The sequence below is a fragment of the Sorex fumeus genome, unplaced genomic scaffold, assembly GCF_029834395.1.
Source record: "Sorex fumeus unplaced genomic scaffold, SorFum_2.1 ptg000100l, whole genome shotgun sequence".
NCBI lineage: Eukaryota > Metazoa > Chordata > Mammalia > Eulipotyphla > Soricidae > Sorex > Sorex fumeus.
The window spans coordinates 6,568,310-6,591,500 of NW_026606157.1; the positions used below are offsets into that span (position 1 = coordinate 6,568,310).

Sequence of the window (23,191 nt, forward strand, 5' to 3'; positions counted from 1 at the left end):
TCAAATAAAACGTTGGCTACAGAGCAATACCACAATCACTTTCTGCATTGTTAAGTTATAGAGTTACCAATGTACCATGTAAACGTTTTCACCAGAAGTAATTCTTCACTCCTTGGACTGATTCACTCCCTCTAGTGTCGTATCCATATTCCATGACCTACCTACTTACGAGTCAGTTATCTACTTATCTCCCTATGAATCTTAGTGGAATTATACTATATCTTATTTGCCCATCTGCTTGTTTACAGGAAAAAACAAGACCCAGATTGTTAACCTTTCCATGCCATTTTATCTAAATCTGTATCTTTTTTTAATGGTTGCTTGTATTTAAACTCACTATTTCTCTACTGCATTATTTCCTAAAAGAGCATGTTCCCACCTCCTGGAGGGCTCTAGAATGATCCAGGGTGTGGAAATACCCTCTAGTGTAACTGGATGGAGTACTTTCTATTTGTTTGCTTAAAGAAGGTAGATTTCCAGGGTGTTCTAGGTGATTTTTATATTTCTGAAAAAGCAGTGGTAAATTAAACCATAAAGTTTAGGAAGCTCTACTCTACAGAAAAATATTTAATCTGGGGTGTTTTCTCATATCCTTTTCATGTTTTTGATTGTACTGTTTTCTTATTGATTTTAGCTGCTCTTTACATACTGTGGATATTTATCATCTTACTATATATACATATATATATATATATATATATATATATCTGGAACAACAGCACAGTGGTAGGGCGTTTGCTTTGCACGCAACTGGCCCAGCTAAGCTTGGTTCAATCCCTCCACTCCTCTTGGAGAGCCCAGCAAGCTACCGAGAGTGTCTTGCCTACATGGCAAAGCCTGGCAAGCTACCCATGATGTATTCAATATCCAAACACAGTAACAACAAGTCTCACAATGGAGATGTTATTGGGTCTGCTTAAGCAAATCGATGAACAACAGGAGGACAGTAATAGAGTGCCACTGTATATATGTTGCAAGTTTTTCCTTGCAGATAAAAATCTATTAAATTTTAAATTTGCCTTTGAGTTTTTAATATAACAGCAGTTTACAGTCATTTATGTAAGCCTTTCCCCTTATTTCTGAGTTTCCTCTTTTGCTTAGCTAATCTTTTTCTAATCCAGAACTCCAAAACTACTCTTCTAAATATTAATTTAAGTTTTATATTTTCATATGGTCATCTTTATTTCACTAGTTTATGGATATCTAAACTCCTGAAAACATTAGTAAAAAATTAATTGCTTTCTTACTGATTCAAGACACCATACTTACAGTACGTTATAAAGCAATGTCAAACACATTTCTTTTTAATCCCAACACATTTTGAGGCCAGAAATCAGGCATACTTGCTATAAATTGAAGGTAATTTAGGCAACTCTTGAAAAATAAAATCAGAAAAGGCAAGGGCAGAATTAGATGGATCCATTCCTCCAAGTGGACACTTAATTGGATGGATCCCTTTCTCCATTGGAATTAATCTAAGAACAGTCTAAAGAATTTGTTGAATAGAAATTTAATTCCAGAGTCTGAGGTTTTTAATTTCAGGGTAAAATTTTAGAGAGAGGTCTGAGGATTTAAGACTAAACTGGATGTCCTTGGAACATTCACGAAATTGTCTCACCCTCTAAAGATTGTCTTCTGAAAGAGTCAATCTAATAAAAGTAAAGGACATTTAAGACAGTTTGGTTTGGTCTCTAACTCTGAAAGATGCTCTGTGTCAGTATTTTCAAACACTTTTATTGTGAAAGGAAACAAAGCATTGATCAAAATGATTTGTTTGGGAGCAGGGCTCCCAAGTAGTGCTCTCAAGAGGTCTGGGGGCTCCGCCAGCTATTCTTGGCCAAACCCATGGCAGTTCAATGCAAAAGCCCGAGGATAAAATGCTGCTTGGGTCCTGCAGGGCTGGGGATACTTGGGTCATCCCAGTTGCACTGGAGGCCTTGGGGGAGTTCTGAGTGGTGCCTAGGAATCTCCAAAGCTGCATCTGGTGATCCCAGGGGTGCAGGCAATTCTGGGAATTGAACCTAGGATGGGTGCAAACTAGTCACCCATCCCAACCATGGGACTATTTCCTGGGCTCCCAACTCTTTCTATTTATAATTAAAAAAATTTAATGGGAGCCGAGATATAGCTCAGTAGCAGAGTGCAAGCCCTGGATTCAATTCCCAGCTCCCCACACGCAATGAAACAGTCATGCTCGCTCTTTGTCACTGCTCTTTGTTTGTGTGGGTTCCCTAAGTCAGCATTCTCAACCATTTCTTGACCTTGGCCCACTTTCAAGCTCATTTCCTTCCTGTCCCCTCCCCTTTTCCTACTGGTTGCCCCTCCCCCACTATCATACCATAATCCCACATTCATATGATTTTTATCTGGGGCCCCCTTGGGACATCTTAGGGGCACACAGGATGCTATATGGCTGACATTTGAGAACTGCTGCTCTAAGCCACTTCCTCTGTGCGTCAAAATTAGTTTAAATGAAAAGCTTCCCTTAAGATTTTATTCTAGAATTCCCTTGTGGCATTATAACAGTATAAATGCAAATAGTCCTTCTTTTAACTATAGAAATTTTCTACTTTCATCAGGAATTATTACACTTTATCTTGAAACGGTACATAAGAGTTTTCTTTAGAACTTGGAAGTAACTCACTTACCTGATCAATAATATTGGTATCGGCTGAAAAGCGATTGAGAATCAGACCCAAGGGGGTCGTGTCAAAGAACCTAGGCAATAAACAGATTGAAAAGTATGACCAGGAGATACTCTTTGGAATCTAAGAACTTCTTGTAAAAATCATCAGAGAATCATAAAAATGAAAGAACCACTATCATTTACTATAGTATTGAAGAAATTCTTTAAAACTTCACATTTAATTTAAAATGTTAAGTACATGATTTTGTGGTTTCAAATGTGAAAGTGAGAAACAACTACTTTTTCTTTTTTACCTTATTGGGCCAAGAATTATTTTATTGAGGAGATTGTGGTGAAGATTCTTGGCAGCTGTGAGGCCCATCCATTCCACAGTGAGGGATGTGACAAGGCAGAGGAAAATCCCAGCTCCACAGAGAATGCTGAATCCCGCCACGTAATAGGTCTAAAGGCAACCGCCACACAGAGCACTTAGAAGATGAACACCAGCTTTATGGATAGAGGACAATCTTGCCAACTTTACTTTCTCTGACATTTCAACCGCTGCATGAATATAGTTTTTGGATAGTTAGGGCAATATCCAACCATAATTTCCATGCTCTGGCCTTCGTTATTTCTTTCCCTGTCTTTAAGGTTTGACTTAAGGAAGATGGGGCATTAGATTTTTGTTTTCAGATGTCAAATATGTTTGAATTTTTATATCGTAGAGTGTATTTTTCCAACCCAAATCTCAGAATGACCAGCTCATACATTTGTGTAGGGAGTTCAAATACCATCTCAGCACCAATAAAAAAAGTCAAGTGTGTTTTGATTACACGCACGCGCGCGCGCGCGCACACACACACACACACACACACACACACACCTTTTTTATATAACTCCCTCGAATTCAAATGTCATCTTTAAATTGTTTTATGATAAATTTTAAAAAGGAAAATGAGAGCCAGGGAGACAGCTCATTTGGTGGAGAACGCATTTAACATGTGCAAGACCCTGAATTTGATTCCCAGCACTTTGTGCCGTCACACCTCCCTGCACACCTTCCACATCCTATCCCACCCCAGTCCTGCTGCATAGGGTCCTTACATTTTCAGGACTAAGTCTAATGGCCGGCTCAGAGTCATTACAATAGTCTTATTGATGTAGCAAGAGCCCATCACTTTAAATCTCACCCATGGATCAGGTAGCCAATCAGAATCAGAATGGTGCTTAGCTCTCTCTCAATCTCTCTTTCTTTCTCTCTCTCTCCCTCTCTCACTTCCTCTCTCTCCCTCCTCCCCTCCCTATCCCTCTATCCCTCTCTCTCAATCCCTCTCTCTCCCTCCTTCTCTCTCTCCCTCCCTCTTCCTCTTTCTCCTTCTCTCTCTCCCTCTCTCTCTCTTCCTCTCCCCCACTCTCCTCTCTCCCTCCCCTTCCTCCCCCACTCTTGCTCATATGCTCTCTCGCTCTTTTTCTCTCTCTATCCCTCTGTGAGCATGCATGCACTCTGGACTCTTTCCTCTCCTCCTGGACCTCCCAAATCAGGTAGGGCTGCCCGGAACCATGGCCAGTACAAACAGGCCGCGCAGACCCGGACAGGGACAGAACACAGGCAGGGCTGGAGGGCCCAGGAAAGCTCAGGTTCAGATAGGGCTCACATGCACAGGGAAGCTCAGGCTTGGGCAGGACTTGGACACCCAAGTAGTGACCAGGTGCTGAGCACAGGAGTCTTGTCCATGTCCACATGGCCATGACTGAAGACTAGAAAAGCTGGGAAAGGATGACCGGAACTGCTGGGGTATAGCTGGAAGGCCCAGCAAGGGATAAGAACACAGGGATCTCACTCATGCATATGTGGCCATGGCCGAGACTGAGGACATCATCCATGGGAGAGTGGCACAGGGACAGGAACTGCTATCACTCATGGGAGGGGAATAGAATGAGCAGGACAAGATAGGGAGGCCCTTCATGGGATGGGACAATGTCAGGGACAGAACCAGTGTGGTCATTCATGGGTAAAAGAGAGGTCTGGACATCTGGGGAGGGGCCTGGACTTGTCTACTTTATCTGTACAATAAAGTCTAACCTTTAATCTACCGAGTTTTGTATGTGAATCTTGTAAAATTCTTTAAAAATTTTTATTATTTATTATTATTATTATTATTATTATTATTATTTGCTTTTTGGGTCACACCCAGCGATGCTCAAGGGTTATCCTGGCTCTGTACTCTGGAATCACTCCTGGTGGTGCTTGGGGGACCATTATGGGATGCAGGGGATCGAACCTGGCTCAGCTGTGAGCAAGGCAAATGCCCTACCTGCTGTGCCATCTCTCTGCCCCCTGTACATTTCTTAAGAACCCACCAGCACAGGGAAATCCGCTTTCATGCTGACACTACGACATTTGGGTTATTAGACTAGAGGATGTTATTCCTAATCTCAGCATTTCCCAGGTGATTTGAAGAACAAAGCCCTCATACCTGATCAGCTTTGCCCGTATTGTTGATTTTATATTCTGATGTCCATGTAGCCAGCCAGTAGTCGATAGCAACGATGACCGAATGCTTCAGGAGCTTGGAGAAAATCATCAGGAAGAGAAGGAAGAACCCTCCAGAAGTCAGGTAGCGCCAGCAGGTCTTCCATGGCATCTTGGTCCTGAGTCTCAGCACTGTTGACATGTTGTCATCCTCATCTTCCTCTTCCTCTTCCTCTGTAGAACATTCAGGTAGCCAAGTGCCAGGTAGATTTGATTTATGAGCATACAGTACACAAGAAACATACAACTAAGGGATCTCTCTTTAATATATATGGAAATACAAATACCAATTTTAGACATTTTCAATCCTTTCAATAGGGGATTGAAAATTAAAGTAACAAAATAGGAGACTAACACCCAAGAGTGGCCGAGATTAGTACCAGGAATTTTGCCCATGGCTTGGAGGCCAGCCACACATGCTAGGGGAAAAGGGAGCTCAGATAGAGAAGGGAGCACCAAATAAAGGGTGTTGGGAAGATCCTCCCAGGATGGGAGAAGCATGCTGAAAATAGACTATGGACTGAACATGATTGCCATTCAATGCCTCTTTTGCAAACCACAGCACCCAAAAGGAGAGAGAGAACAAAAGGGAATGTCCTGCCATAGAGGCAAGGTGAGATGGGGGTATGGGTTGTGGGAGGGATACTGGGATCAGTGGTGGTGGAGAATGGGCACTGGTGGAGGATGGATACTCGGTCATTGTATAACTGAAACCCAAGCACAAAAATTTGTAAGTGTACAACTGTACCTCATGGTGTTTCACTAATAAATATTAAAAAATTAAACTAATTAAAAAAACTAATATAAATTAAAAAAAGAAAATAAAGAAAAAAGGAAAATTAAAAGCACATTCTTTTTTTTTCTTTTTTCTTTTGCTTTTTGGGTCATACCCAGCAATGCACAAGGGTTACTCCTGGCTCTGCACTCAGGAGTTACTCCTGGCGGTGCTCAGGGGACCATATGGGATGCTGGGAATCGAACCCGGGTTGGCCGCGTGCAAGGCAAACGCCCTACCCACTGTGCTATCTCTCCAGCCCGCACATTCTTTTTTTGAAATAGAAAAAAAATGAGGGACAAAGCCAAGATAAAATGTCTGTATGAGTTACAACACACATCAGATTGGCTGGGAGTACTTATCCTCAGTTTACTAAATTATTGAAGGAATTGTGCACCCAATAAAGCCACGTGACTTAATCTGCCAATATTTATTACTTTTTTGGAACTCTAAAATGTTGAGTTTTTAATGTTGCACCCAGGGAAAGCAGGCTCTGAAGTGTGTGTCTAAGGCAAGAGGGCACAGTGTGTGCTCTCTGGGGCTCATTTCACATGTGGTCCTGCAGGAGTCAGGGTGAGGAGACATCTACAGAGGGAAGAGCAGGGGCCAGGGAGGATGACAGGCAGACAACTCCTGAGGTGTTTGGAGCGGATTGTTTTGGACTGGAGTGCGAACAAGGGGAGGATCGTGGTGAGTGAAGTTAGAGAGGGACAGACACAGAATGATCGCTCTCATACGCAGGATATAAAGAAACACAGTAGGGTTTGCCCAAAGGCAAGCAAATGCCCCAAAGCAACAGAAACTGAGAACTGGCCCTTAGTAGGAAGCAGGGTATGGAGGGAAGTGGACATGGGTGGAGAGGTTGGTGTCCGAATGTTTTGTGCATGAAACCCTCTCATTTATCATTATAATAGTGTTAATGTTTGTGCTCAGGGAGGGCCAGGTTACTGCACCATACCCATCACAAATGTGCCAACAGCTGTCCACCAGTGTCCCTAGGCACCTTCTCATCCAGCCTCTGCTTAGTATCCTCAGTTCTATTGCCAGAGTCTAGGGGTTGGTTTTCATTGGAAATAACCCTATCATTTAGGCACTGTAATTTACAGGTCCTAAAATAACACCAATTTTAGAAAATGAATGACACAGTTTTGAATCTCTCCTTTACCCAAATAATAAAACAATATTATCAAATGCAAATAGACAGGGAGTAGTAGAATATGAAATAATGCTTATTAGAAAAGGTTGGAAACTATCAGTGCTGCAATGGAGGTAGAGAAAAAGAAACCCTCATTCACTGTTGCTGGGATTATAAACAGTAATGGTTAGTCCTATAAAAAATATTGTAGAGACTTCTCCCAAAGCACTGAAAGCTGAGCACCAAACGATGCAACACTTCACTCCTTGGCCTCTATCCCAAGAACAAAAAGACTCGTGTACTCTACGTTCACTGGGGTCCCAGTTACAGCAGCCAAGATCTGGAAACAGCCCGGGCACCATGGCAGGTGAGTGGCAAAGTCAGCTGCTATACAGGCTCACATTGGCATCCCACTATGCTGCCACAAGAAGATGGAATCTTGTTTTCACTGCAACATGGGTAGAGCTGGAGGGCTTCATGCTCCAGCGAAATAAGCCAGAAGAAGAAAGCAAACACCAAAGCGTCTCGATTGCATGCTGGGTATGTGGAGCAAGGGAGCAGACAATTGTCAATGAAAAACCGACCCCTGGACTCTGACAAAAGAACAAAGGATACTAAGCAGAGGCCAGATGAGAAGGGACCTCGGGACACTGGTGAACAGCTGTTGGCACATTTGTGATGGTGTGGTGCAGTAAGAGGACACTCCCTGAGCACAAATATTAATGCTCTTATAAACCGTGTTTCCTCGTCATCATATAAAAAAACACTCGATAATTTTTAAAAAAAGATATCTTGGTTGCATACATCTTTCTTTCTCTGCTCTTCACATCACTTTTTTAAAATCGTGTGTTTTGTACCGATGAATGGATCAAGAAGTTGTGGTATATATAGCACAATGGAACACTAGGCAGCTCTAAGAAAGAACAAAGTCCTAGACCTTACAGTCCATCACTGACGTCTGACCCTCACATCCTGTAACTTGCCCAAATGTTCCAGACACACGGTCAAGGTCTACCTTGCAATCTGTAGCGACGTGGATAGAACTACAGGGTATCATGCTGAGGGAAGTCAGTCAGAATGAAGGGGACAGAGATGCAATGATCTCTCTTGTATGCAGGACTTCAAGATAAACAGCAAGGCAGCAACCAATGATCCAAAGGTGACATAAGCAGGGAACGGACACTCACAATTGAGTTGGGGTGGGTGAGAGGGAGGGGACAGAGACAGGGACACTGGTGATGGGTGTGGGGTTGGGATTATGCCCTTGAGAAATCATTAATAATAGTATCATGATCCAAAAGAGAAATAAAATCGATTTTTTAAAAAAGAAGTGTACTTGGTTTTCTCTTTTCCCATTCAAAGTGCTTTTCATTCCTCATAGACAGATAAGGTTTGCTCAGAATCACCCTACCCCCCTCCCCACACCGGGGGACCAGGACTGTATTCCAACCAGCATTCCATCCGCCCTCTGTGGATAAAGGAGTGCTAGACCAACCACAACCCCCTCTACTTCCCTCCTGCCAAAGAGCACACCTTCCTTTTGTCCTCTTCTCACTAGAGAGACTTTAACACCCCACACCCCCCCACACTGAGATGCTTCCGAGGTGTGGCTTTACCCCAACCTAACTAGATGCCCAGAGGGCCCGCCCAAGGGTGCATTCCATTCCAATTTGTCCAGTTTCTTATCTTTACTTGTCTCTGTCCATATCTCTGCTTTGGCTCTGGTCCTAGACCTTACAGTCCATCACTGACGTCTGACCCTCACATCCTGTAACTTGCCCAAATGTTCCAGACACACGGTCAAGGTCTACCTTCATCTTCATCCTCCATCTGGGCTTTCGCCTCTCTTGAGTACATGGCTCTGCGGAGTGTCTTCCTCTCTAACGTTGTCTGGTCAGTTTCCATATCCTGTAAGGAACGTGGGGCCATCAGCCAAGGTGCTCTCAGCACGTGGAGCTTCAGATACACCTGCAAGCATCTGGGCCGCCTTCACCAGACCAGGCTCTCGACTCACTCCAGAGTCCATGGCTTCGGCAGTGTAGGGGCAGTAGTGGGTGTGATGGGGAGGTGTTTCAAGGGGGGGGCATTAGAGCTCAGATGTGGTGCAGGAGGAAGACAGAAAGTCTGAACCACATGACAGAGCTGAGCTCAGACAAGAGCACCAGATTTTACCCTCCTGCCAAAAGCCAAGTCCCACACCAATGATTCCTTGTCTTATTTTTACATTGTTTTTAGATTTACCCTATAATCTAAAAAAATGATGCTAATAAATATCTCCCTTTTAAAATTTATGTCATAGGTCAGAGCCATAGTACAGTGGGTAGGGCACTTGCCTTACATGCGGCCAACCCAGGTTTGATTCCCAGCATCCCATATGGTCCTTCCACCGAGCACCACCAGGAGTAATTTCTGAATGCAGAGCCAGAAGTAACCCCCAAACACTGTTGGGAGTGGCTCAAAACCAATAGAATAAATATACAGATAAATAAAAAATAAAACTCACACAGTTCTGGATTGATTAGAATGCTTCCAGCCACTGACTACTACTAAGAACCAAAAAGAATAAGCTTTGTTGGTGCCTCACAAGGGAACTAAAAGAGGAATCTTAATAGGAATTAAAGAGAGGTGATTTCTACTCATGGGAAATAACAGTTCTTCGCTGTCTCCAAGCCAAGGAGACACTGACAGGAGGACAAAATGTGTAGACAGAGAAGGAAAAGGCTCCAAAAATGAAAGCATTTACTCCAAACTGTGCTCAAGAAAGTAAGACGTAGTCAAGATTTTTTGCACCTCTGCTACCCACCCCTACCTATAGGTGAATCAGTTCTGTTACCCAGAGCCTAAGTCAGCTTCTTCCAGGCAGCCTAGAGCAGCGTTTCGCATCAGGGGTCCTCTGGTGCTCAGAATATTCCAACAGGGGCACAGGTAAAACTTGTGCAAATGGCGGGGTGGGGGGTGGGGGCTGGCATGAAACTGGGGAACTAATCGGTAGGACAGGAAGGAAAGAAGGTTGGAAGGGGGCCACAGATAGGAGTACAGTGCTCTGGATCCCTAAACAGACCCCTGTTTCTGAGGGGAAATGCACTGAGTGAAACTCTTGGAATGGGGGAGGGGGGGCAAGTCGAGAGTCCCCTGCTGAAGCTGAGGGTAAAACTCTCCATTTGCTGGTCACATCAATAAGCCACTGAGCAGGATTGATCAGCATCTAGGGAGTGGACTTGGTATAGTGGAAGGTTTGGGGAGCCCCCTCCAACATGTGTGATTTTGTATTTTAGAGTATCTATTGCTTTCCCCTATTAGTTTAAAGAAAATGGTCTGGGGCAGCAAAAGCAAAATTTTCTTAAATTCTGCTTCTTTTTAACCACAATTTCACATCGCTTTTAAAATTTTGCCTAATAGTATGAAAAAAAAACAAACATAAGATTAACTAATTTTGTTTTAATTTTTTAAATTTGTTTTAATTTTAAAAAATTTTTAATTTAATTCAGTTTTAAATTTGTTTTAATTTTGGGGCTGGAGCAATAGCACAGTTGCCTTGCACATGGACGACCTGAGTTTGATTCCCAGCATCCCATATGGTCCCCTGAGCACCGCCAGGAGTAATTCCTGAGTGCAGAGCCAGGAATAATCCCTGTGCATTGCTGGGTGTGGGTGTGACTAAAAAAGCAGAAAAAAAAATTGTTTTAATTTGGCGGTAGGGCGTTTGCCTTGCACGCAGCCAACATGGCCGACCCGAGTTCGATTCCTCCGCCCCTCTCGGAGAGCCCGGCAAGCTACCGAGAGTATCTCGGCCGCATGGCAGAGCCTGGCAAGCTCCCCGTGACGTATTCGATATGCCAGACACAGTAACAACAAAGTCTCCAATGGAGAAGTTACTGGGCCCACTCGAGCAAATCGATAATCAACGGGAGGGCCTTAGCTAAAACACAAAATTAAGAGGACTGAATCTTCAAAGTATTGTGTCATGAAATCAAATGTAACTGCATATTAAAAAATTATCTGTCTCTATTGAATAAAATATTTAGTATCCTAAAGACTTTAAATATATATTTGAGGGGGGAGGTTATACTTAACAGTGCTCAGGGCCATTCCTGGTGGCGCTTAAGGATCAAGCAGTGCCCTAGGTCTCCCACATGTAATTCATTCATCCTAGCCCTTAAGATTTCTACCTAGTCATCCAAATAATTAATTTTTATTATGAAAAAGGACTCAAATTTAGCTTATTATAAGTTAAATAGATGGGGGGGGTTGGGCCACACACAGTGACAATGCTCTGGGGTTATTCTTGGCTCTGTGTTCAGGGATCACTCCCAGGGATGCTCAAGGACCATATGGGATGCTGGGGATTGAACTCAGGTCAGCCACATGCAAGACAAGCATCGTTAATCTCTGTACTATCACTCCAGTCCCCTAATGTTTTAAATTGTGCTATTTGGATCAAGTAACTAAAAATTTAGCTTCATTTATGTAATAACTGTTTATTGAATGGCTATTTCTGGGGTGGGATGTGATGGGAGCTTGGAGGTTGAGTGCAGAAGCACCATGGTGACAGATTTTGAGGTTCCCAGTACCAATCACTGAAATTTTAAACTTCAAATCAGCTATACACATCTCCTTTTTGTTCTTGGAATTTTTATTGCTATTCTTCAAACATATTCTTTGCTGCTCACCGGTAACCCTTAAACCACAGTTCTCTCTAACGCCTGCCACAGGATAGCTTCAATTTACGAATAATCTTTCCTCCTTTCCTCAGTGCTCTGCTCGAGGCCAACCTTGCTCAGCCTTGGCCTTCTGGACATCGGGGACAGACTCCACTTTGTGTAGGGGTGTCCCTGAGAATCAAAGCATGTTTTGTGGCATCACTGTCTTTCACCCACAAGATGCCAGTAGCACCTGCTGCCTAGCTGTGACAATTGGAGATGTCTTTGAATGACACCCAATATCTCCCTAGAAAGCAAAGACCCAGCTGGGATAACACTCATCCTGCCATTCAGAAAATCAGACAAACAGCTGTTTGGACAACAAAGCATCCAAAGCTGTTCTAGAGCGGTTGCTCCCGGTTTTAGAGGAACCCGGGTGGCCTCAAATGAGGACAGGGGCAGGTGCTGCTAATGACCTCACAGATGGATTCCCCTGACACACATAAGTCACCCACATCTACCTCTGATGTAGAAGCCCTTCATGTGTCTTCAGTTATAAGAGTGATGCAACCTCCAGGGACCTCTTCATTTCTAAGTATACAACTTAATGGACTTTCTTCCTAGCTAGTTTAACAGTTTTACTATAAAGTCCAGCCAAAGGCTCCCTGGTGGTTGCTGTTATTTTTCCAGATCTTCTTTCCCAAGTAACCCATTAGCAGGCCCACTCCTTCAGCTGACATCATATTCCATCCCCGACATCCCGATCCCCGAGATTTTGGCCATTGGAGCATCCCCAGCAAGCTCATCAAGCTTCTCACAGTATAATTCCTAAGTGGGCACTTGCCGGCTGAAGCTTATAATGCTCTTTTGATGAACATCCTCATTTCAAGAGTCCTGTGGTTTATCCTAGTCTACTTAAAGATTTTTTTACATGGAATTTTTCTTCCTTATGAAGCTTGCTTTTGAGATCTTTGGCAAACATACAGAAGAGAGAAGAATTCCAGAGTTCGCCTGGCTTTTAATCATCCTCTATGGAAACATAGATTCTTTTATTCCTTTTGAAGATATTTTGACTTAAAAGAACACATTTTGATTTCTTGATCGTCTTAGTAATTTACTGATACATAGAATGTCTGTTATAATGTTCATTCCTCGCCAGGAGTACCAAATTCTGAGCATGTCCTAGTCCCACTCAAGAGAAAGCATTTAAAAAATTTACTAATTCAGTTTGCAGTTTCACCTCTCAACCATAATTGATTCTTTCGCTGTTTTCAATCTGATTTTGAACTCTGTTATCACCTTGTTCAGTGTTGCAGTTATATCATGCATAGTAGTAACTGGAAATACATTGGATACAGATGTGATTTTAAGCCCAACTGGAATCCCCAATATGTCCACTATATAACTTTAAGCAAGTTCCTTAACCTCTTTGAACATTAGTTTTTTCATTTTTTAAAGTGAGATGTTTTCTTTATTTCCCAATTTTTCTTTGAGTATCTGTGGGAATTGTGAGAATTAAATTAGCTCATGTTAATAAAGCTTTGTGAACTTTAAGAACATGCAAATGTAAGATTTTATTGACACTTTTCTGCTCACTTTTTCTCACATGCTCTACAGTTTTACCTGTACTCTTTTTTTCAAAACACTTGTGATATTTTGAAGGACCCAATGTTTATCGGTGATAAAAAAAATCAAATATAAATTCCCTAAAATATGAAGCACTTAAAAATATATCATTGCAATTTTTGCTGAAAGTAGACTATAGACCAAACATGATTGTCACCCATTGCCTCTTTTGCAAACCACAGCACCCAATAGGAGAGAGAGAACAAAAGGGAATGCCGTGCCACAGAGGCAGGGTGGGATGGGGGGATGGGGGGTGGGAGGGATACTGGGATCCGTGGTGGTGGGAAATGGGCGTTGGTGGAGGGATGGGTATTTGATCATTGTATAATTGAAACACAAGCACAAAAATTTGTAAGTCTACAACTGTACCTCATGGTGTCTCACTAATAAAAATAAAAAATATATATCATTGCAATTTTATCATTTAAGTAGTCTATTTGTTAATGATAAAAATAGATGTTCTGAATTCCCAATGGAATTAATTATATTATCAAATACTAAACTGTATTCTCAAACATTTAGTAATCAACAGTATATTCCAGCTTCTGAGCAGTTACCTTTTCCAATTCTTGATCCTGTCGGTTCATGAGTGTTTTCCAGTGCTCATAAAGCTCGACATCTTTGGTCTGAATATCTTTTAAAGTTCCCTCTCGTAAAACACTTCCATCTTTCATGGCTATAATCTAAGGAAATACATTAGCAGAAACATCAGAACTGTGACCAAAAGCCTTAATTAGGCAAAAGCTACACCCATTGGGGCTCAGGGCTCACTCCTAGGGCTATGCTAAGGTATCACTCTGGGAGATGCATGGGAGGGACCACATGTAGTACCAGGAATAAAACAGGTCAGCTACAAACAAGGGACGTGCCTTATTAATCCCTATGCTCTCTCTGGCCCAGTAAACATATCTTAATGTCCCTATTTATATCTAGGAGTGATAGCAAAGTGAATGAAGCTTCTTTCTATCACTTACCCAGTCAGCATGTGTTAGATACTGCAATTTGTGAGTCACAAGAACAAGTGTCCTCTTGTCGTCTTGGAGAAATTTCAAAATTCCTTCCTGCATTAAGTGATCACTCAAGTGTATATCCAGGGCTGAGAATGGATCATCCTACAAGCAGAAAAATGGACAGATGATGAAATGTTCCTCTAATTGCAATGTAACTCATTTCTCCTGATACTAGAAATCCAAATGACTAAGTAAAAACTGTCTTAAATTCAATTTATAATAAACAGACTCTGAATTACTTCCAGTTTCTGGGAAGAAGTATTTAATTTTGGGGGTGTGGAGGAGTTGGGCTACACCCAGTGATGCTCAGGGGTTACTTCTGGCTTGGTGCTCAGGAATTATTCCTGGTGATGCCTGGGGGACCATATGGGATGCCGGGAATCAAACCCAGTAGGCTGCATGGAAGGCAAATACCTTACCCACTATCCTCTCACTCCAACCCGAAGAGGTATTTAATTTAAATGAAGTTTTTATTTTATCCTTTTACTTGCTAAGGGCTGGAGCGATAGCACAGTGGGTAGGGCGCATGCCTTGCACGCAGCCAACATGGCCGACCCGAGTTCGATTCCTCCGCCCCTCTCGGAAAGCCCGGCAAGCTACCGAGAGTATTCGATATGCCAGACACAGTAACAACAAAAGTCTCCAATGGAGACGTTACTGGGCCCACTCGAGCAAATCGATGATCAACGGGAGGGCCTTTACTTGCTAAGTTGAAAACTAAACAACTTTTCAAAATAGCTTGTCATTTTCATACGTAGACTCCTCAAGTCTAAAAAGCAACAGCATTCATCAGCGTATAACAATAGACAAAGAAGGAATATAGTGATCATCGAAGTAGTTGACTTTTAGATGACAGATCAGGCACTGACTCTAGTGTGACAAGCAAGGAAGTTGCCACATGTCCATCCCCCCCATAGAGGAGCTGAGTTTGGAGCCTTCCCCATAGTCCCTGTGCGAGAGATCCAGAAGCTAGTTTTTGGGACTGATACTGAGAAAATACCCACCTCCCATTGGACAGGTAATGCTGAGGCATACTCCTTCCATATGCCCCACACCAGCCAGAGCCCAGAATGTAAAGGAATCCCCAATTCTAGATTCCACCTGAGGATTGAAGGAGCCGCACCCAATGCCTAGTGCTCCAACTGGTAAGGCTGCCCTGAAGGGATAGCCCCTCACATCATTGCTCTCTGAGAGAGAGAAGGGCTTGGGTTCACCTGGCTCAAAGGACTACAGCAAGCAGCCATTTTCCTCAGTGCTTGAGGGAGCAGGGAAAAACTCCCATTGCTAAGTTTTCCTGGGAAGGATTCTGAATGGGTACCTCACAAGCTGCTCCCTGAAGACCCTACATCTGCCTACCATGTCTATAGGTACTGGTGAAGCCCCCATACCTGGTGGGCACTTCTATCTTCACCCTCCAATTCATTCTAGTAGTTAAACAAGGTCATCAGCATATCCCTAGAAGAGGTTCCTCCCTCCCTCCCTCCCTCCCTCCCTCCCTCCCTCCCTCCCTCCCTCCCTCCCTCTCTCCTTTCCTGCCTTTCTCTCTTTGCTCCCTATCTCCCTCCTTCCCTCCCTCTCGTTCCTTTCTCCCTCCCCCATTTCCCTCCCTCTTTACGTCCCTCATTTCTTCCTTCCTTTCTGTGTTTGGGCCACACCCAGGGGTACTCTTCGTTTTTCACTCAGGAATCACTCCTGGTGGTGCTTGAAGGACCATATGAGATGCCAGGGATCGAACTCAGGTCAACCACATGCAAGTCAAATGCCCTCTCCCCTGTACTGTGTCTCCAGCCCCAAAGGGGTATCTTTCTAGACATATCAGGTACTCCAACTTTTACTGTACCCAATGGACTGACTTTTAAATCAGATAGCTCCGGATGCTGGTGGGGCTTACACTTACAAGTCCCAAAGGAATATAGCAAATTTGGATGCAACTTTTTAAAAGGTGTGAAGCAATCACTATGCCTTTACACTCCAGATTAATGCAGAAGGAGTGGGAGAAAAACCAACAACTCCCAGTTTCTTTCCAGGAGTCTAAATTGGTATGATCTCAAGTGCTGCCGGGGGTCCAGGAAAATCTCAAAAGTTCAACAGATGTACTACTAGTAAGGACTGATTCAGTGATCAAAAAAACTTCCCAACAAAGAATAGTCCAGGATTCGAGGGTGTCATTGGTGAAGTTTACAAACGTTTAAAGAAGATCTAACACCAATGCATCTCAAATGCTTCCAGCCTTAGTTGACAAGGTCGGCATTGCATTCTAAAACCAGGAAATGGCAACCCAAGGAAACAATCTTACCCACAGTTTATTCAAATAGACTACACTGGACCCTACTGAAACCCTCTGTGTCCCAATAGGAAGTTTTCCAGTCCCTCGTTATCTGCCAAGAAATAGAAATGAAAACAAGGTATCCTCTCCAGTTTGTGGGCCACTATTCCCATTTTCCTAATTTCTAATCCTTATGGTTAAGAAAGGTGTAGAAGAAACCCCATGGGCTCTTCGGTCTCGTGAATACCAATGTGGATCTCCCAACTTTTAACCCAATGCTTTGATCCAATTAGTACTGTGAGGATTTGTTCCCCTATATTCTCCTAAAGTTTTTTTTAGCTTGAGTCTTTGAAGACTCATTTGTCCAGAGAGAAAAAGAATGCAGAAATAAAAAATGAAGATGATAGTCTCACCAAGAAGACAACATTGGTGTTTTGGTAGAGAGCCCGGGCCACACAGATTCTTTGTCTCTGACCCCCACTCAGGTTGATACCCTAGAGAGAAAAAGAATCGTAAATAGCATCTTTTCCACTAGCAAATACACTACTAGTAAAAGATACCTCCTTGATGGGTGAGAGTCCTCCCCGCCCCAAGGAAACCAGCCCCAGCAGCTAAAGACCTCCAGAACCCAACCACCACCCTGCTCACTGGCCACTCTTCATGTGCTCGGGCGAGCCTCACTCACAAGCGAACCTTTCCCTGGACCACATGACCACATTTGTGGCCGCACAACACTTCAAAGGACACACTCTACCCATAGTCAAGAGTACTGCACCACATTTGATGGAATTCAAAGTAGGAGGCAATCAACCTTAGAGGGAAGTATTATATTATTTTGGTTCTGCTTTGGGTCAGGAATTGGAGTTTGGGATGGAAACACCCTAAACATGGTGGTGGGAAGGTGTAATGGTGGTGGGATTGGTGTTTGAATATTAAATGTAGTCAAATATCATGAACTGTAGCACTGTCCTCCCATTGTTCATCTATTTGTTTGAGTGAGCCCAGCAACGCCTCCATTGTGAGACTTGTTGTTACTGTTTTTGGCATACGAATATATCACTGGTATCTTGCCAGGCTTTGCCGTACAGGCAATATACTCTCAGTAGTTTGCCAGGCTCTCCAAGAGGGGTGGAGAAATTGAACCCGGGTTGGCCTACTTTATAAAATTTTTAAAATTTTTAAAATTTTTAAATTAAAAATAAAATTAAAATACCCCATTTAAAATATCAACTTCTCTAAAAACTATCTTAAATTAGTGTTAATTTTATGGCAGCATTGGTAAAATAAGATTATATCTTTTTGAATATACGACTTAATTACATGAAGATAAACTTGGGCTGATCATCTTGATCTTTCTTGGTGAGTGCTGATGATTGGACACATTTTGCAAATTGTGTCTGATATTTTATCCTCTAGCTCTTACATTTGGAATTATAAGTTTAGAACTAGACAGTAGTAAGTCATGTAATCAAGTGTTAAAATTGGGAGGACTTTAGTTTGTCTCAGGCTTGAGTTCATGTCTTTTCCATTCTCATTTCTTTTATTCCTCGCAGCAATTCCAAAATGTAAGCTTTGTTTTCTTTGTTTCATACACATGGAAACTAGATCCAGAGAAGTCAGAGGCATCGTGTTTTATTTTTTCTTCCTTTTTGATTTTTGGGGAACACTCAGCAGTGCTCAGACGCTGCTCCAGGGTTCTCATGAATCTGTACAGTTCTGGGAATAGAACCCAGGGCTCGAGAAGACCAAGCAAGTGTCCACCCCTTCACACTATCCCACAGCTCAACAGTGCAGGTCTTAAACACTGTGTCTAGAATATGATACACGCCAACTACACCACTGACTCTAAACTGGAATGTTCTTCCACTTCTCTCAGCTTTCTCAGCTGCAATATGTAAGTCACAGTATCTTTCATACAATGGCTTTGCTGTAAATTCAATAATGCTTCTAACGACATTATCTTTTGAGGCGGGGGGGGGGGGAAGACTGTGGGGGGTGGTAAACCACATCAGTAGTGTGTACAGCTTACTCCTTGCTCTGCACGTGCAATCACTCTTGGTAGTGTTCAGGAGACTTTATGTGGTGCCAGAGATCCAACCCAAGCCGGCCGTGTACAAGATAAGCACCCAATCAGCTATACTCTCTAGCCTTCACTCTACAAATGCTTGTAGAAACTTTTTCTGACACCAGACATTTTTAGACAATAGGGTCATAAGATTCACCTATAGACATGGATACTTCTCAGCTGGAGAAAATACTCTGTTTATAATATAAAGCATGTTTGTTATGCCAAGGAAAGCGAATGCTAGAACAAGAATCAAGACATGTTAAGAAGTGCAAAAAATATTAGCAACAATTTCACGTTTCAAATAAGTGCAGAGTAAATGACAAGAAAACTACAGTGAATCAAGGGTAGGGTTGCTTCACTTTCTTTAGGCACGTGTGAGCAGGATGGTTCAGCAAACACTTAAGGGAGACTGGCATCAAAGAGCTCCCGCATGGCTTCTGGAACTTATCACCAGAGCAACACATAACTCCTCAGTGCTAAGATTCCCTAACAAAAGGTTAAAGACAACCGGAGGACCTTTCTAAATTGCTGTTCACCACTTCAACTGGACAAGGCTCACCCTCTCTCCAATCTCTGTTTGGTCTCCAAATGGTAGTAAGTCAATATCTGGCTGGAGGGAGCAGGCGTCGGTGACAGCTTTGTACCTTGAGGAGAAACGGTTTTGAAACTTTAGTTCACTAATCACACACTGCCCCTACACGCATTCCCAAGTTCATTATGTTAGTAGAGGAAATACAACGTTGCTTGAACAGTTCCGAATCTATTGGACAATACATTATTATTGCGGATGCAAAGATAAATCAATGCTGTTTTTCCCACACTTAAAACTGGAGCAGAAAACAGCAAAACATATAATAAAAATGCACCTCATTCAGCGCCAGAGTGGAAGGAGACAGAAAACGTTGTTTGAACACACAGGAAAAAGTCTCTCTGGCCACTCTGAGGAGTCAGGGATAGTTTCACGCAGGAGGTCCTATGCAGACTAGCCCCAGAAAGTCCTAGTTTGCCTGGACAACATAAGAGGAGGCAGCTTAAGGCTGTGACAAGGGTAAGGGTTCCTGGTGCTGCATACAAAGGGTAATAGGAAGTCCAGGGGGACAAAGCACAGGTAGTGAAGGTCTGCCTGTGGGAGGAGGGAGGGGAGTGGGAGGTGGGGGAAATGAGTGCATTTGTGTTATCCAAGCCTATTGTGTGTGTGTGTGTGTGTGTGTGTGTGTGTGTCTGTGGAGGGGCATGGACACACTCGGTGCTTTCCTAATCCTAGTGTAGACACCATCGTGGTTCCTCACTCTTTTTCCCATTCTCATCCACTCTTGCTCTAGGGTGAGTTTCAGTCACCATCTTGTCCACTATGAAGCCACCCACTGGGACAGGCAGCCAACGCTTCATGCCTTCTTAACTTGTAACAACAGTTTAGCACAATGTCAGACAAGGACTTAATGTCCCCACAGTGAGAAACAATAATTTTCACACATATTTTTCCTATAGAAATAATTTTTTTGATCATTCCAGTGACCATTTAATGGCAACAAGCAAAATAAGATAAATTATTGTGAGCCTGCTGCAGGGACAGGCGTGAGGGGTGGTTGGGATAATGGAGACGGTGGTGGAGGGAAGGTGACAGTGGTGGTGAACGGGTGTTGGAACATTGGATGTCTGTAACAAATCATCATGGATGACTTTGTAAATCACGGTGTTTCAATGAAGTGGGGGGAAATGTTTCATGCCTGGAGAACTACTCTTCCTACTTCTAAATGTCTCCTTGCTCCTAATTCAGATGCATCATACATAGGCAGATGCATGTGCACGATCACACACACACACACACACACACACACACACACACACACGCTTTACAGATGAAACATCATATTTATCTGATGATCTCCCTTCCAAAACTTTCCATGACTCATCCAAAGGCACAGAATTACATTCCACCCATGTTCCTGTCCCTCGACGATCTCATCTCAGCCTTCCTTGGTGATGTAATCTCTACCCAGATGCTTCATGCGTGGCTGTTTCCCAGGTCATAGGTCCCATCAATTCCAAGTGATGGAGGTTACCTCCTTATGCTAGGTTCTCTTTTTCCCCAACCCCTCTTGTCTCAAGTTCTCCTTAACTTTCCAGATTGAGTTTAGAGGCTTAAGACCCACCATAGCAAAAGCAGCTTAAGAAAAAAGTCACTGGGCATTGGTATGCCTCAGTAGTGCTTAAAGGGTGGCTAAAAGATGGATTATTCTGGAGTTTCGGTTTTTTTTTGGGGGGGTCTGGTTCTTGACCAACACCTGGTAGGCTCCAGGGCTGAGCCTTGGCAGGGCTCAGGGAACATTATGGGGTGCTGGGATTAAATCAGGGTCAGCAAGTCCCTTGCCTGCTACACTAACGCTATGGTTCAAAATGGTTCATTCTGCACAAAAGGGAGTGCCCTGCCACAGAGGCAGGGTGGGGATAGGGGGGTGGGGGGGGGGTGAGTGGGATGGATACTGGGATTGGTGGGGGTGGATAATGGGCACTGGTGGAGGGATGGGCACTTGATCATTGTATAACTAAAACCCGAGCACAAAAATTTGTAAGTATACAACTGTACCTCATGGTGTTTCACTAATAAAAAAAATTAAATTAAAATTAAAAAATGGCTCATTCTGAATAGATACCCTTTGTCACTAGACCTCTGAGATCTCACATTCTCTTGCTTCTTCCCAGCTGTCTTCCCCTTCTGCTTTTTAGCTCTGGTTTTCTTTCTGTTTAACACCATAGCAACATCTCACTCTTGGGCACACACACTTTTACTCAGATGATAAGATATTTGATAATGTCTGTCCATACTGGACAAAGGAGTTGTGAAGTCATAAACATTTCTACTTACTGTTGATAAAGTACCCACTACTCAGTGTCAGTTAGAAACAAGTATTGCCTCTTTATCTACTCTGTGCTCAGTTCTTGTCCAGAATGATCATTTCCAGTTATCATTGTCATAGTGGTCCCTTATCTATCCTAACTGCCCTCCCCCTACTCCCTTACCTCTTGAGGCAGGCTTCCAAACATGGACCAGTCCTCCTGGCCCCTGTTTCTACTGTCTTTGGGTATTAGTCTCATACTATGTTTTTTATATCCCAATCATAAACAACTTTGCAACTGTATATCTCACGGTGATTCAACTAACAATGTTTAACTAAAACAACCCCAAATATTGCTTGCATCCTTATGCCAGGACACCAAAGGTATAATCTGCACTGTCTGTACTGTCTTCCCGTTGTCCATCGATTTGCTCGAGTGGACCCAGTAACGTCTCCATTGTGAGATTTCTTGTAACTGTGTGTGGCATATCGATTGTGTCACGGGGAGCTTGCCAGGCTTTGCTGTGCGGGTGAGATACAGTCGGTAGCTTGCCGGGCTCTTCGAGACGGGTGGAGGAATCGAACTCGGGTCACCCGGGTCAGCCGTGTGCAAGGCAAACGTCCTACCCGCTGTGCTATCGCTCCAGCCCATAGAGATCCCTTAATCACTTAATCACTTAACATCCCGTTAGTCGTCGATTTGCTCGAGCGGGCGCCAGTAACGTCTCCATTTGTCCCTGTTGCGTGCTAGTGTAGCCCAATGGCATCTGTTTGCTCTGGGAACATGAAGGGCCTCAAACCGATCGTTCATGATCTTCAGGAAGAAGTCTGACCATCTGGTAGGTGGGCGGCCACGCGGTCTTTTGACATCCCGTGGAATCCAGTCGGTAACAGCTCTAGTCCAGCGGTCGTCTTTAAATCTCATTACGTGACCAGCCCATCTGATTTTCGACACCTTGGCAAATGAGACAGCATCCCTGATTCTTGATTGTCGACGGATGTCAGAACTCCGGATTCTTTCTCTCATTTGACTGAAACGTGATATTCCAAGCATAGCTCTTTCTATTCTTCTTTGGGAGACCTGAATAGCGTTCTCATCTTGTTTGCGTAGGGCCCAGGTCTCTGAGGCATATGTTAATGCAGGAAGAACAGTGGAATCAAAGAGATGTGCCCGGAGCGGAGGTTCTTCGTCCTCTAAGCTATTTCTTCGATGTTCTTGAAGGCGTTCCAAGCCGCTCTCTTCCTCCTGCGCAGCTCGGGTGCCAGGTCATTTGTCATGTTGACCTCTCAACCTAGGTACACATAGCTGTTTCATTCAGAGATGGTCGTTCCATTGAGAGCGAATGGGGCGTCAGGAACGAGGCTGTTTCTCATAAACATTGTCTTTGTAAGATTCAGCTGTAGTCCTACCTTTCCACACTCACGGTCAAAATCGGCCAGCATTTGTGCCGCTTGGCTGATGTTTGGTGTTATTAAAACAATGTCATCAGCAAAGCGGAGGTGGTGTAGTTGCCGACCATCTATCTTCACTCCCATTCCTTCCCATTCCAGTCGTCGCATGTTCTCGAGGGTGGCACTGAAGAGTTTTGGTGAAATGGTATCACCCTGCCGCACCCCTCTCTTGACATCAACGATCACTTCTTTGTAGAATGGTGAGATCCTGGTAGTGAATCCG

The 23,191-nt window shown here is 43.4% G+C and overlaps 1 protein-coding gene across 1 annotated transcript in view; it reads right to left on the reverse strand.

The window, feature by feature from the left end:
- ABCC9 (ATP binding cassette subfamily C member 9) overlaps window positions 1–23,191 on the reverse strand; it is a 138,392-nt gene that overhangs the window by 43,586 nt on the left and 71,615 nt on the right. The window contains exons 19-26 of the mRNA XM_056134559.1: window positions 19,239–19,323; window positions 17,025–17,105; window positions 14,310–14,447; window positions 13,893–14,018; window positions 8,881–8,977; window positions 5,104–5,333; window positions 2,941–3,089; window positions 2,649–2,718 (exon numbers count right to left, since the gene is read on the reverse strand). Of these exons, the coding sequence (XP_055990534.1) occupies window positions 2,649–2,718; window positions 2,941–3,089; window positions 5,104–5,333; window positions 8,881–8,977; window positions 13,893–14,018; window positions 14,310–14,447; window positions 17,025–17,105; window positions 19,239–19,323 (976 nt within the window). The remainder of the gene's footprint in view (window positions 1–2,648; window positions 2,719–2,940; window positions 3,090–5,103; window positions 5,334–8,880; window positions 8,978–13,892; window positions 14,019–14,309; window positions 14,448–17,024; window positions 17,106–19,238; window positions 19,324–23,191) is intronic.